This window comes from Haliotis rufescens, unplaced genomic scaffold, assembly GCF_023055435.1.
Source record: "Haliotis rufescens isolate VD_foot unplaced genomic scaffold, xgHalRufe1.0.p SCAF_4, whole genome shotgun sequence".
Lineage (NCBI taxonomy): Eukaryota > Metazoa > Mollusca > Gastropoda > Lepetellida > Haliotidae > Haliotis > Haliotis rufescens.
Genome location: NW_025964112.1, coordinates 60,207,525 through 60,222,520, shown reverse-complemented (window position 1 = coordinate 60,222,520; position 14,996 = coordinate 60,207,525). Strand labels below are relative to the sequence as shown.

General features: G+C 44.5%; 4 protein-coding genes across 5 annotated transcripts in view; 1 reads left to right on the top strand and 3 right to left on the bottom strand.

Annotated features, from left to right (window-relative positions):
- Positions 1–1,292: 1,292 nt before the first annotated feature.
- On the bottom strand, positions 1,293–1,751 carry LOC124115362 (putative uncharacterized protein ENSP00000383309). Its single transcript, XM_046476313.2, has one exon. It carries the CDS (start codon positions 1,749–1,751, stop codon positions 1,293–1,295), a length of 459 nt encoding a protein of 152 aa, XP_046332269.2.
- Positions 1,752–2,105: 354 nt separating this feature from the next.
- On the bottom strand, positions 2,106–2,639 carry LOC125372287 (proline-rich protein 1-like). The gene has a single exon (XM_048381604.1). It carries the CDS (start codon positions 2,637–2,639, stop codon positions 2,106–2,108), a length of 534 nt encoding a protein of 177 aa, XP_048237561.1.
- A 22-nt stretch (positions 2,640–2,661) lies between these two features.
- Positions 2,662–3,123, bottom strand: LOC125372286. Its single transcript, XM_048381603.1, has one exon. It carries the CDS (start codon positions 3,121–3,123, stop codon positions 2,662–2,664), a length of 462 nt encoding a protein of 153 aa, XP_048237560.1.
- Positions 3,124–4,285: 1,162 nt separating this feature from the next.
- The window catches only part of LOC124113496 (major facilitator superfamily domain-containing protein 6-like), a 46,663-nt gene continuing 35,952 nt past the window's right edge, over positions 4,286–14,996 (top strand). Inside the window, exon 1 of one of the 2 annotated variants that reach the window (XM_048381940.1) lies at positions 4,286–6,299. In XM_048381940.1, the coding sequence (XP_048237897.1) occupies positions 4,622–6,299 (1,678 nt within the window). In that variant the 5' untranslated portion in view covers positions 4,286–4,621. The remainder of the gene's footprint in view (positions 6,300–14,996) is intronic. The other variant, XM_046473866.2, reaches the window with a different exon arrangement.

Genomic DNA, 14,996 nt, shown 5'->3' with positions numbered 1-14,996 from the left:
ATTTGTCAACAATTATCCCTTATTTTTCCACCATTGACCGCTATTATTCAACCATTATCCATTATTCTTCTACAATTGCCCACTATTTGTCAAAACATAATACATTATTCTTCCACCATTGGCTTCTATTTGTCAACCACTATTCTTCCATCATTATTCTCTCATCTATCCATCAGCCTACCACCACAAACCATTTGTCCCTGAAACAAAGGAGATGGATAACTTGAGTTAAGCACTAGGCTACGTCTCCGCTAACGGCATTCGCCCTTGGCTACTGAATACTGAACAGTATTACAGTTACATCACGTAAGCTCCGTATGTGATGAAGTTCTAAGATGTTTGCCACTTAAGTGAAACCCACGAGCACGTATCCGGTGCTGACAAACCTGAAAAATAATCGGGGCGAACCGGGATTCGAACCAATGATATTGAAGTTGCTGACACGCACATGGACCCGGATCAGCTCTGCACAGCGAATTGCGGCGCCTTCGAAGACTTCGAGACTCGCTCTCCGTACACCCCCATAAGCTAGTGAAGTCTGTTGTGGGCACAACTATTCCCATGCCTGCCACACCGCAGAACATATCAGACATTGGCAGCACGTACAAATATTTTTGAATAGGCTTATAGAATTACTCCCAACCATTCCCGAGGGTAATGGACAAATTGATGGATTCAAAATCTTCTAAAAACGGTACAACGTGAAATCAATTTGGAAATCTCAAGAATAACAAATTGTGATAATTGTGATCTGGTTGACGTGTTTATTAAAACACATGATATAGTGGGTTTTGCTAATTCAGGTGCTGTTTATGTAAAAAAGCGCGGTGTGAAATATTAAACATACGCGCCTGGGTTAAATGTCAGTCCTCACATCATGTCTAGTGTTGCCATGACATAACTACTACTGCATCAGTATATCCACTGGAAACCCTCCAGCTTTATATTCCACGTTGTTGAGCCGTTTATCACATAAGCATTTTCGTAATAAACACAATCAACGGTGTGAAAATGAGCGGGAACTTATTTGCTCTTTTCGTCATTGCCTTGTCTCGTGAGGTCGGGCTGCTGGTTGCTCCTTTATTGATGAAGCTTGCCGAGACACAATCAATAGGCCCAAGGCGCAAAAAACTTCACTTCTTGCAGTTGCTAACACCGCTTGGTATTAGCAGTGGAGGCCTGTGATAGACTGGCCTCAAGAGGGTGATCATGCAGGCTGGACGGTTGAGGGTGACCATATACGCTGGTGGGTTGAAGGTGATCATACAGGCTGGTTGGTTGAGGGTGACCATTTAGGCTGGTGGGTTGTAGGTGATCATACAGGCTGGTTGGTTAAGGGTGATCACATTGGCCAGTGGGTTGAGGGTGATCCTACAGGCTGGTGGGTTGAGGGTGATCACATTGGCTGGAGGGTTGTGGGTGATCATACAAGCTGGAGGGTTGTGGGTGATCATACAAGCTGGTGGGTTGTGGGTGATCATACAGGCTGGTGGGTTGAGGGTGATCATACAGGCAGGTGGGTTGAGGGTGATCATACAGGCAGGTGGGTTGAGGGTGATCATACAAGCTGGTGGGTTGTGGGTGATCATACAGGCAGGTGGGTTGAGGGTGATCATACAGGCTGGTGGGTTGAGGGTGATCATACAGGCAGGTGGGTTGAGGGTGATCATACAGGCTGGTGGGTTGAGGGTGATCATACAGGCAGGTGGGTTGAGGGTGATCATACAGGCAGGTGGGTTGTGGGTGATCATACAAGCTGGTGTGTTGATGGTGATCTTACAGGCTGGTGGTTGAGGGTGATCATAGAGGCAGGTGGGTTGAGGCCGATCATACAGGCTGGTGGGTTGTGGGTGATCATACAGGCAGGTGGGTTGAGGGTGATCATACAGGCTGGTGGGTTGAGGGTGATCATACAGGCAGGTGGGTTGAGGGTGATCATACAGGCTGGTGGGTTGAGGGTGATCATACAGGCAGGTGGGTTGAGGGTGATCATACAGGCTGGTGTGTTGAGGGTGATCATACAGGCTGGTGGTTGAGGGTGATCATACAGGCAGGTGGGTTGTGGGTGATCATTCAGGCTGGTGTGTTGAGGGTGATCATACAGGCTAGTGGTTGAGGGTGATCATACAAGCTGGTGGGTTGAGGGTGATCTTACAGGTTGGTGGGTTGAGGGTGATCATACAGGCTGGTGGGTTGAGGGTGATCATACAGGCAGGTGGGTTGAGGGTGATCATACAGGCTGGTGGGTTGAGGGTGATCATACAGGCAGGTGGGTTGAGGGTGATCATACAGGCAGGTGGGTTGAGGGTGATCATACAGGCTGGTGGGTTGAGGGTGATCATACAGGCAGGTGGGTTGAGGGTGATCATACAGGCTGGTGGGTTGTGGGTGATCATACAGGCAGGTGGGTTGAGGGTGATCATACAGGCTGGTGGGTTGAGGGTGATCATACAGGCTGGTGGGTTGAGGGTGATCATACAGGCTGGTGGGTTGAGGGTGATCATACAGGCTGGTGTGTTGAGGGTGATCATACAGGCATGTGGGTTGTGGGTGATCATACAGGCTGGGGTGTTGAGGGTGATCTTACAGGCTGGTGTGTTGAGGGTGATCATACAGGCTGGTGTGTTGAGGGTGATCATACAGGCTGGTGGTTGAGGGTGATCATACAAGCTGGTGGGTTGAGGGTGATCTTACAGACTGGTGGTTGAGGGTGATCATACAGGCAGGTGGGTTGAGGGTGATCATACAAGCTGGTGTGTTGAGGGTGATCATACAGGCTGGTGTGTTGAGGGTGACCTGGTGGTTGTGGGTGATCATACAGGCAGGTGGGTTGAGGGTGATCATACAAGCTGGTGTGTTGAGGGTGATCATACAGGCTGGTGGGTTGAGGGTGATCATACAGGCAGGTGGGTTGTGGGTGATCATACAGGCTGGTGGGTTGAGGGTGATCATACAGGCAGGTGGGTTGAGGGTGATCATACAGGCTGGTGGGTTGAGGGTGACCTGGTAGGTTGAGATTGACTTGGTGTGTTGAGGGTGATCATATAGACTAGTCGGTCTCAGAGACGTGTGTCTTGTAGGCACTGATCTAGTATGAATAACTCGTAGGCACTGCTGGGACATACCTTGGCCGTCTCATAACTCGTAGTCAGTGACTGTGATAGAGAAATGCTTGTAAGGGACCGAATGGATGTTTTTTTTGTATCGAGACTAGATCTTTTTCAAAATAAAAACTATGAGACTTAATTATATGTTTACAATGACTATCTTGCAGACAATATACATTATATAATTAATTTTGTTTTCCCATTTTCTGGGACAATTTGTTTTCGATATAATCCCAGGCCCCTCCCAGACTATTAAATGGTCGGCCCCTAATTAAATGTAAAGTATTGTAATAATTAAAAAGAGGTATATCCCTTGACGTGGCTGTTAAGGGTGGTTTACATCAAGTGGGTTGAATGTAGTTCATTACCAACAACTCCTGTGATATTGCTGGTTTGGTGTTCAGGAGTGTATTTGATAGCTGCTTGCCCTAACGGTTGCTGATGCTGACAATGTACGATCCACTGAGTCACTCGATCAGTTTCACGATATGCCCACTCACTCTACCATAGATAACATCTGTATTTTCTCCCATCTAGATACACGAACACACATAACGATGCAATCTTCACAACATAGGAGGGTGAGATACCAATGTTTGCGATAACGGATTTAAAGTTAAAGTGATAGTTGGAAGACTGTTCCATTGAAAGGGAGACATAAAAACAGACCAGGATCATGTTAGGACGGATACGAAAATGATAAACGTATATTTTGAAATAAAAAATGTTAATGAGCGTTGCTGTACTATATTCCCATTAAAGTGGCATAAGTCATCACAACTCCCTCTTCTACAGTATGTCCTTATAACACGCCATCCTACAGCAATAGCTCCCTTGTGGATATACCACGGCAGTGCCTCTTGTTAGTAATCCCTAATCAGCAAACATTCATAAGTCATCCATCACTGCTGCTACAAATTGTGTTGAAGCCTATTACTCTATTACACTGGTAAGTTGTGTTCTTCTTTTTTTAACTCGTCACCCTCTCAGTGTGCAACGTGTGCCACTGGGATCCCCGTGTCAGCCACACGCTACAGCGCAAACCATGTACTATATCTACATAGAGAGGTCTTTCTGCCCAACGGAGCGTGAGTTTCCCGCCAAAGTCTGTATCGATCTGCTGTAATTGCGGAGTGGTTGTCGGTACCAGGCTTCTGTCGCGGACCACCATCACTGGAAATAGCTCAGTGGATTATTGGTAAATACCGCCCCGGCCGTGTCTTGTGCTGCAGTTTAGGCAAGGCAGAGCTTCAGTCAGCAGACATCGGTGCAGAGGTGCTCTTGTTGTAAGATGACTCTGTGACGCTCCACACTACCACTCTGTAGTAACTGAAGCTGTCGTCTGCTTATTAGGTCTGTCCAGTGCCACACTGTTGTCGACATTGTTTGAAGAAGGCGGGTAGATTAGGAGGATGCCGAAAAGTACTAGTATTACGTGTTAAACCAGTCTACATTAATTCGGCGTTGATCGCTAGATCAGCCCCTTAGGACATTACTCAAATCGCTTCAACAAGATGGCGACTGATTTCGACGCTGAAGAAACTCCGGCATCTGAGGGCTACCCCCAGCCCACGGAAGACCGTGAGTACCAACACACCGCCAAACGTCTCAACTCCGGCCCCCCGAACCCTGCACGGCCACGGGACCTCATCGACACTTTATTTACTGTGGTCAACCGGGATTTACTCATATGCAAACTATTCTATTTCTTCTTCTTCGGAGCCTTTGGCTCCTTGTTTCCCCTCCTCGCCATTTATTTCAAGCAGCTTGGTATGAACCCCTCACAGAGCGGTGTCCTCATAGGATTCCGTCCTTTCATTGAGTTTCTCAGCGCGCCTTTCTGGGGTGGTATTGCGGATAGATACAAACGCGCAAAGGAACTTTTACTTTTCTCCTTGTTTTGTTGGATCATCTTTACCTTGGCCATAGCATTCGTGACTCCACCTGCTGAACGGTGCATCAACAACAACGGCACTCACGACATCCTCATCACACCACTAGGACGGGAGAGACGGGAGACATCCTTCCACATTGAGGAACAACTTGGCATGGCCAGGAACCTGTACACCCGTCATCACGACGAGAAGGAGAATATTCTGGTGATGCGTCACAGACGGGGGACAGGTGAGAGTCCCCGCCGACTTGACCATACAAAGTACGCCAATGCCAATGAATCTGACGTGAAAGGTCTGTTGCACTCGCCCTTCAGCACCATCGTCTATCGAGAAGACGAGGTCCAGGAGGTGTTCTTTATTCTACTGCTACTTGTTGTTATTGGAGAGTTCTTCAGCGCACCTGCAATAACATTCGCAGATTCTGTTACTCTAGCTGTTTTGGGTGATGACACGGAAAACTACGGAAGACAAAGAATGTTTGGATCGCTTGGATGGGGTTTATCTATGTTCTTCGTGGGTCTTGCCCTGGACCACTCCACTACGTTCCCTCAACATCCCTGTGGGACACAACATCATGCTGAGAAGAACTACGTGGTTTGTTTTGCAGTGTTCACTGTGCTCATGAGTTGTGCCTTCATCACGGCCTTGCAGCTCAGATTTGATCACCAAGGTCAAGGTCGTGAAATAGTCCTCTCTCAGATTACTATGAAGGTGAAGGACAAAGTTAAACAAACAATAACAGGCATTAAGAAAATTGACAGACAGAGACTTATAGAAGAGGATGACGATGATGCATATACCCATGCTGAACTTGAGAAGCAAAGAGTTCAGGAGCAGGAACAGCGACAGCAGCAAGAATGGCAGCAGCAGCAGCAGCAACAACAGCAGCAGCAGCAGCAACAACAGCAGCAACAACAGCAGCAACAACAATATCAGGGCGACCAGAAACCTGGATCAGATAGGCCTCTTCATATAAGTCTTGGGAAGGACCATGACATGGTAACTGATGCCCTGAAGGCCCCAGGAGCGGTTGCACCCGGGGACTATGACTACTCCGGAGACCCCTTCATGAGTAAATGGATGACGGTCATCAAGATGCTAGGGACATACAAGTACATCTCTGTTCTCTTCATCGCCTGGTTTATGGGCTTTGGGATCGGCATCATCTTCACTTTCCTGTTCTGGCACTTGCAGGATCTGGGGGGCAGCCCCACACTGTTTGGTCTGGCGTCTGTCATCAACCACATATCAGAGCTACTGGCCTACTTCATGAGCACCAAGTTCATCGCTTCATTCGGTGAGTAGGATTTTGATCTGAATCAAAACAATGTTCCGGTTCCGATTACCGATGTTGTTATAATTTGGGCTGCATCCTCAGCAATTTTTATTGTGAAAGAAGCCAGATTAAAAGTAAATACATCAATAAACCCACCACAGCTAACAAGACAATAACAAGTAATTGATATTGCCTACCCACATACAATAATTGTGATATACTCGAACTAAAATTGTGTGGACCTGTGTATGAAACCTAGTGATTATTGCAGAAAAAAGAAAAAAACAACCCCAAAGCAATTGACTGTTATGCGCCATGCACTCGAACCAAGTATTTGAAGATCTGAATAGGAATATCTGTCTAATTGCAACACTTTATGTTGAGGCCTGTTATTGAATAGTAAACGTATCACACAAAGACGGTTCGTATGATTTGTGCCATTAACGCACACAACCTGTTGATGTGACCTGCATGGAGAATTTCCAGCGACTCATTACAATCCCACCCGCGTTGATAGAACCCCTCTTAGCTTACGAACATGAACAAACAGTTTCCTATAATCCTTTTATGGATTTTTAGCATTTTCGATTACCTGGTTTGTGAAATAGGCTTATTCAACTTGCAGCCGAGGTGTTGACAAAGACAATCAATAGTGACAGATTATCTTTGACACGAATACCGCGACGTCATCTATTGGACGTGTTTTGCCACGAATCTCCACGGCAATTTGTTTCACAAGAAGCAGGCAATACATGGTACATTGTTCATTAATACTCGCTGTATAATCTGAAGATACAGCGGACTTTGTGCAACAGTACAAGTTGTATAATCTGACGATAGAGGGGATGTTGTTCAATAGTACAAGTTGTATAATCTGACGATACAGGGGACTTTGTTCAAAAGTACAAGTTTTATAATCTGACCAAACAAGTGATGTCACTAGTAAAAGTTGTATAATCTGACGATACAGGGGATGTTGTTCAATAGTACAAGTTGTATAATCTGGGGATACAGGGGACTTTGTTCAAAAGTACAAGTTTTATAATCTGACCAAACAAGTGATGTCACTAGTCAAAGGTGTATAATCTGACGATACAGGGGATGTTGTTTGATAGTACAAGTTGTATAATCTGGGGATACAGGGGACTTTGTTTAAGAGTACAAGTTTTATAATCTGACGATAGAGGGGATGTTGTTTAATAGTACAAGTTGTATAATCTGACGATACAGGGGACTTTGTTCAAGAGTACATGTTTTATTATCTGACGATAGATGGAATGATGTTTAAGAGTACAAGTTGTATAATCTGACGATACAGGGGATGTTGTTTAATAGTACAAGTTGTAATATCTGACGATACAGGGGATGTTGTTCAGTAGTACAAGTTGTATGATCTGACGATAGATGGGATGTTGTTTAATAGTACAAGTTGTATAATCTGACGATACAGGGGATGTTGTTCAGTAGTACAAGTTGTATGATCTGACAATTAATTACAATACTGGGAATGTTACACTACAACTTGTGTACTGTGACGAGACCGTCCTTGACCCGGAGGATACCAGCGGTAATGATTCAACATGAACAGATTTACATCTGCCAGCCGCATCCAGACCCTAATCCGATTAAGCTGTATCCTGCAGTGATGTTTCAAAGCTTCATCTGAAACTGTTACATAGCGATGTGGAGTTTCACGTAACGCCATTTACGAAACGCATTTGGTGTTAACCTCGCTATAAAAAAGTGACTTTGGAACTTGATAGCGCTTCACGAAGTTAAATATAACCTCATGTTTCAATTCAAAACCGCCTTTTGCAGTTGCAGCTAGCGCCATGTCCAACACAAAACAATTTCAATCTTGTTATGTAAATGTCGATATCACGCCATATTGTATAACGGTATTTTATTCTTAAGCAATTTCACAATTTGTCTTTGTAACCGTTTAAAGTTAATGTCAAGTGATACTGCATTAAAACAAGGTGCCACGTGCTACGTCGCTATTTGACTATATGAGATATGACATGGTTCTTCAAACATATTATCATTTACTATTTTATAGGTAGAAGGTAAGGGTTTTTGATCCACGGTTGCCATGTTGAGCGACAAAGACTACACTACAGTGCTATATTAGTACGAACCTATACTGCACTGCGAATGAGGTGAGGTGAAATGGGGTTTAACGTCGCGTCCAAGATTATTGCACTTATATAGCGACGTGCATGTACGTGTGTGTGTTTGTGTGGCTGCTTGTACTAGTCCGGACTGATGCCGATTTATAGTGCTAGCTCACTGAGATAGCATGCCGCAGTTTAACATGAATACCCCACTCAGACAAAGTATACTGACTCCGAGCCGACCAGTCCTTGCTTTAGCCCCTTAATGCCGAGCGCCAGACAGGGTAACAACAAGTACCATCTTTTAACGTCTTTTGGTATGACGCGGTCGGGGATCGAAACCCGGACCTTCCGCTCTCCGACCGGACGCTCTACCTCTAGACCACGGAGGAGGTCCACTGCGAATGACAATACATAATCCAAATTAGATAAGCTGCAGTTCAATGGATGAACGACTCGTAACTAACTTGGAGACTGACCTGTGTTGTTCATTTTTAATCTCGCGAGATCATACACCGTACTTCACAGCAGCCATTGAATATTGTGTCATCGGACGGCGGAAAGCGGCGGTGATCTCATCATGGGAGATCTCAAGGATGGCCTCATGGGTGATATCATTATTGTGATCTTCATTGTGAGAATGAGAACTGTCAAATGTAAGCTTTGAGATGACTGACATTAGGTTGCCAAAAGCCCTGACTGACTGACTGAGTATGGTTTTACGCCGCTTTTAGCAATATTCCAGCAATATCACGGCGGGGGACACCAGAAATGGGCTTCACACATTGTACCCATGTCGGGAATCGAACCCGGGTCTTCGGCGTGACGAGCGAACGCTTTAACCACTAGGCTACCCGACCGCCCGCCAAAAGCCCTGAAGAAGGCAAGTGCATTCAGATATGATAATATTTCAGTGACCATTCTGTACACGTTGAAGTTAGCCATCGGCACTACGTAACCGTTTTAGTGCAGTGGTATTTGTGATATGTTTTTTGTAACACTCTACACCCCTGTTAATATACGCGACAAACCCTTTCCTGTAAGCATATCATGATATAAATCATTCATACCCTCACGCACTGATGAATACGATGACTGCACTGAATCTAAATCAAGGACAAGGTTAAATATTGAGACACAATCTTCACTCACAGGAACAATTACAAACTAAACCAATCACTTTAGCCAATTAAGGACACTCTTATTAGGCTCTAACTTTATTTTATCTTGTTAGTAATTTCTTCTCGAGAGCTAGCTTTTTGAGGACTATTGACGTTCCTAATGCATCTGTGAAGGAGGTTTCCAACAGATACAGCCTGACCAAGTAGTTTGATGCCGATCAATGGTGGCTAATTATTGTCGTGTGCGTGACGGCGCTATCACCATATATTCAGCATCTTTTAAAGTATCTCGTCTTTTGAAATAATCCATACCTTGTTGTGACGTGAATACAACACACAGCTTGTTAATAAACATAAATCTCAACAATCTACCAGCATGTTCAGTGTACGTGGTAGTGGTTAGAAGACATGAAATTGACCATCTCAGATCAGACTTTTCTGGCGAGCTGTCAGTTAACACTAGTAACTAGCTCACCGTTCTTAAATAGGGCCAGACTTTCCTTTTTCGGTTTGTAGATTCCATAGTGAACATTTTGGTTTGAAGGTCGACAAAGATTTGTTTTTATCATCTTAAAATTTACTTAAGATGGATCGTCGGAAAAATACGATTTAGTTATGTAAAATCCATTGGACTTGTTCTGTTGTCAAAGCGATCCTTATCGTCGGCGGTATAAAAACACATTCTCTAAACCACTGAGAGTAATAGGCACTAGGTTAAGTGAGGAATACTGCCAGTCAACGTTCTCTAAACCACTGAGAGTAATAGGCACTAGGTTAAGTGAGGAATCCTGCAAGTCGACGTTCTCTAAACCACTGAGAGTAATAGGCACTAGGTTAAGTGAGGAATCCTGCCAGTCAATGTTTTCTAAACCACTGAGAGTAATAGGCACTAGGTTCAGTGAGGAATCCTGCCAGTCAACATTCTCTAAACCACTGAGAGTAATAGGCACTGGGTTCATTGAGGAATCCTGCAAGTCAACATTCTCTAAACCACTGAGAGCAATAGGCACTAGGTTAAGTGAGGAATCCTGCCAGTCAACGTTCTCTAAACCGCTGAGAGTAATAGACACTGGGTTCAGTGAGGAATACTGCAAGTCAACATTCTCTAAACCACTGAGAGTAATAGGCACTGAGTTCAATGAGGAATCCTGCCAGTCAACGTTCTCTTAACCACTGAGAGTAATAGGCACTAGGTTAAGTGAGGAACCCTGCCAGTCAACGTTTTCTAAACCACTGAGAGTAATAGGCACTAGGTTAAGTGAGGAATCCTGCCAGTCAACGTTCTCTAAACCACTGAGAGTAATAGGCACTAGGTTAAGTGAGGAATCCTGCCAGTCAACATTCTCTAAAGCACCGAGAGTAATAGGCACTAGGTTAAGTGAGGAATACTGCAAGTCAACGTTCTCTAAACCACTGAGAGTAATAGGCACTAGGTTAAGTGAGGAACCCTGCCAGTCAACGTTCTCTAAACCACTGAGAGTAATAGGCACTAGGTTAAGTGAGGAATCCTGCCAGTCAACGTTCTCTAAACCACTGAGAGTAATAGGCACTTGGTTCAGTGAGGAATCCTGCCAGTCAACATTCTCTAAACCACTGAGAGTAATAGACACTGGGTTCAGTGAGGAACCCTGCCAGTCAACGTTCTCTAAACCACTGAGAGTAATAGGCACTAGGTTAAGTGAGGAATCCTGCCAGTCAACGTTCTCTAAACCACTGAGAGTAATAGGCACTTGGTTCAGTGATAAATCCTGCCAGTCAACATTCTCTTAACCACTGAGAGTAATAGACACTGGGTTCAGTAGGAAATACTGCCAGTCAACGTACTCTAAAGTACTGAGAGCAATAGGCACTTGGTTCGGTGAGGAATCCTGTCAGTCAACGTTCTCTAAACCACTGAGAGTAATAGGCTCTGGGTTCAGACAGAATCCTGTCAGTCAACATTCTCTAAACCACTGAGAGCAATAGGCACTGGGTTCATTGAGGAGTCCTGCCAGTCAACATTCTCTAAACCACTGAGAGTAATAGGCACTGGGTTCAGACAGAATCCTGCCAGTCAACATTCTCTAAAGTACTGAGAGCAATAGGCACTTGGTTCGGTGAGGAATCCTGTCAGTCAACGTTCTCTAAACCACTGAGAGTAATAGGCTCTGGGTTCAGACAGAATCCTGTCAGTCAACATTCTCTAAACCACTGAGAGCAATAGGCACTGGGTTCATTGAGGAGTCCTGCAGTTAACATGAGAATTAACGCCGCATTAAGCAATATTCCATCTGTATCACGACTGACTAAATAATCGAGTTTGGGCCAGACACACCAGTGGTTGTAATCAGAAGCAACGATCCTCACCGTCGGGATACGGCGATATCATGTCACCTGACCACCTCAAATGTGGTGTCAGTAATTATTTGGTTCATTCAAAATGTTAACGCCAGAGAATAATCAATCTTCAATATCTGCCAAAATAGATTCAATATGACGTAAAAGGCAAAATAATGATGAATGGATCACTAAAAAGGCAGTGATTACACCAGGTCTTCACGAAAAGGATAAGCAAGTTCTGCTCTACCGAGTAATGTTACAAGGTGTCCTTCCCTTGATTTAACCATCGTCCTGAACTGGGTCGTATAACTGCACACCGTATGTACCAGCACTCTCATGCCCTAGCCTATCCTACAAATAGAGACATGAATTGTATAACCTTTACCTTGAATCGGTCTGTATCAGCATGAATAATGATTAAATCAAGGACTGGTGTTTCCACTTAACGGAGTGAAGTGAGTGGTGAAGATGTGGAAGGGTTTCTCTATCCATGGTTTCCGCAGTTTGTATTCCATCGATTGAATAGTTAATTGCCTAATCCAGAACGCTGCAAAAACAGGCCAGGAGATCGATGAGTCAGTGTGCAGTACCCCACGCCATAGCGGCATATAGGTTTCCGTGACCAAATGTGCTTTCTCAAACCCAGGATGGGCTTTTGTGTCATACTGCAGATCTATTGTCTGAAGCCTGTTCTAAAACACGCGTGTAATTATGACGAAAATATGCAGCCCTGTATCTTTTAGAAATGACTACCAAGCCACTGCTAGTTTTTGAAAGGTCTCTACTGAATGTCGATAGCCATGTCATGGAAGCCACTTAGGATTCTATTTAGCAAACAAGAAGTATCGTTCAATGGTACACAATACTGAATGCAGCTCCACGTGGCTATGATGAGTGCGTGCATATGTGAATATAATCGTTAGAATTCGATAACGTTAGCATGACAAGATAGCTTTGCGTTGGGGATAATCTCGTGTTAGTCAGGTTTGTTACTTCTTCCGGGTTGTAATAGGAACCGTGTAACCTATGCTGGTCGAAAGAGGCGACCAAATGGATCGGTTGGATCTGCTCGGTGACTGGGTTGACTACATGCATGTCATCGTACCCCCAAGGTACAAACAAACAAACAGACAGACAGACAGACAAACAAACAAACATCCCTCGAGAAATACAAGATTGTGATCAACTAAGACTGTCACGTCACGCTCCTTAAGGTATGTGTCATTGATCAAAATGAGAATGTCAAGCAAAAACACCATTTGAGACTTCATAATCTTGAATATGCATTACGCCATCAAGTCCTTTCAGAATATCCGTCGTAGACTAATAGTCCTCCTATACAATACCGAGCTGACAAAGGGCTTAAAGATGGCGATGAATAAGTAATGCAGTGTGACTTGTCTTCCGCGATCAGCTGTGCTGTACGCCGGAATTATGGTCTCTGGGGATGACTGTAACGGCATCATTATGGTGGAGGTGTGCGTGTGATGTCGTCCAACAATTGATGTTACATAGAAACGTTCTGGGACAGTAAGTAGGTGACATCCTTGTGTAAAACCACTGTTCCGGGCCAACACACCGGCATACACTTGCACAAGCGACCTTAGCGCTACGACGATCTTAACTAAGATACTCCATCATAAACTTACGGTTCTCGTAGCACTAACATTGTATTGTACAAGTGGGATCTGGAATGATGTTTGCGTGTTATATCATTATCCCGAGGCAATATGTAGGCGATGGTCTAGTATAAGGGCTTGTTTCGTGCCAATGTGAAGGTGGCGGTCTGGTGTTTAGAGATTGTTCCGTGCCAATGTGAAGGTGGTGGTCTAGTACAAGAGATTGTTCCGTGCCAATGTGAAGGTGGTGCATGGTCTGGTGTTAGAGATTGTTCCGTGCCAATGTGAAGGTGGTGGTCTAGTATAAGAGATTGTTTGGTGCCAATGTGAAGGTGGTGCATGGTCTGGTGTTAGAGATTGTTCCGTGCCAATGTGAAGGTGGTGGTCTGGTGTTAGAGATTGTTTGGTGCCAATGTGAAGGTGGTGGTCTGGTGTTAGAGATTGTTTGGTGCCAATGTGAAGGTGATGGTCTGGTGTTAGAGATTGTTTGGTGCCAATGTGAAGGTGATGGTCTGGTGTTAGAGATTGTTTCGTGCCAGTGTGAAGGTGATGGTCTGGTGTTAGAGATTGTTTGGTGCCAATTTGAAGGTGGTGGTCTGGTGTTAGAGATTGTTTGGTGCCAATGTGAAGGTGATGGTCTGGTGTTAGAGATTGTTCCGTGCCAATGTGAAGGTTATAGTTTGGTGTTAAGAGATTGTTCCGGACCAATGCGAAGGTGATGGTCTGGTGTTATAAATCTCATGTGACGCCATTCCATATACCATATACCAGAGAGTACCATATAGCAGAGAGTACCATATACCACAGAGTATCATAAACTGTTATAGCGATATGGGTCCCATCATTTGAAAAGAAATAATTTATTCCAGAATTTTTTGGAAAAACTTATTGTGCCTCAGATTATACCCCCAAATTGATTGCTCGCCGACCAAACTGGATGTCCTGAAAAACGTAATTCTTCGGCTTGCTGTTGAGGCTCGCTGACTTGGTTGCTGCATGTCATGGTATCCCAATAACGTAGATCGATGCTTATGATGTCAATCACAGGGTTATCTTGTGCAGACCTATTTACAGACCGCCGTTATATAGCTTGATTTTTGCTGAGTGCGACGTTAAAAAAACAAACACACAAATAATAGGATAACAGAACGCCCAAGATTTTCACCATGACCTTTGAATTAGGTCTCGCACCAAAGCTAAGACATTCGTGCCATCCTGTGTGTACATACCACAGTTCCAGGTGAACGAGGGGCGGTCGGGTAGCCTAGAGGTTAAAGCGTTCGCTCGTCACGCCGAAGACCCGGGTTCAATTCCCGAAATGGGTACAATGTGTGAAGCCCATTTCTGGTGTCCCCCGCCGTGATATTGCTGGAATATTGCTAAAAGCGGCGTAAAACCAAACTCACTCACACTCCACGTGGACGAGAATGGTGTTGTATAAATATGGAACCGACGTAGTTCTTCCATCGCTGTCTGGTGTATATTCCACTTAATTCGTGTAAAAAAGAAATGCGAAACACGTTATCATTAGCTGACATTGTCTAC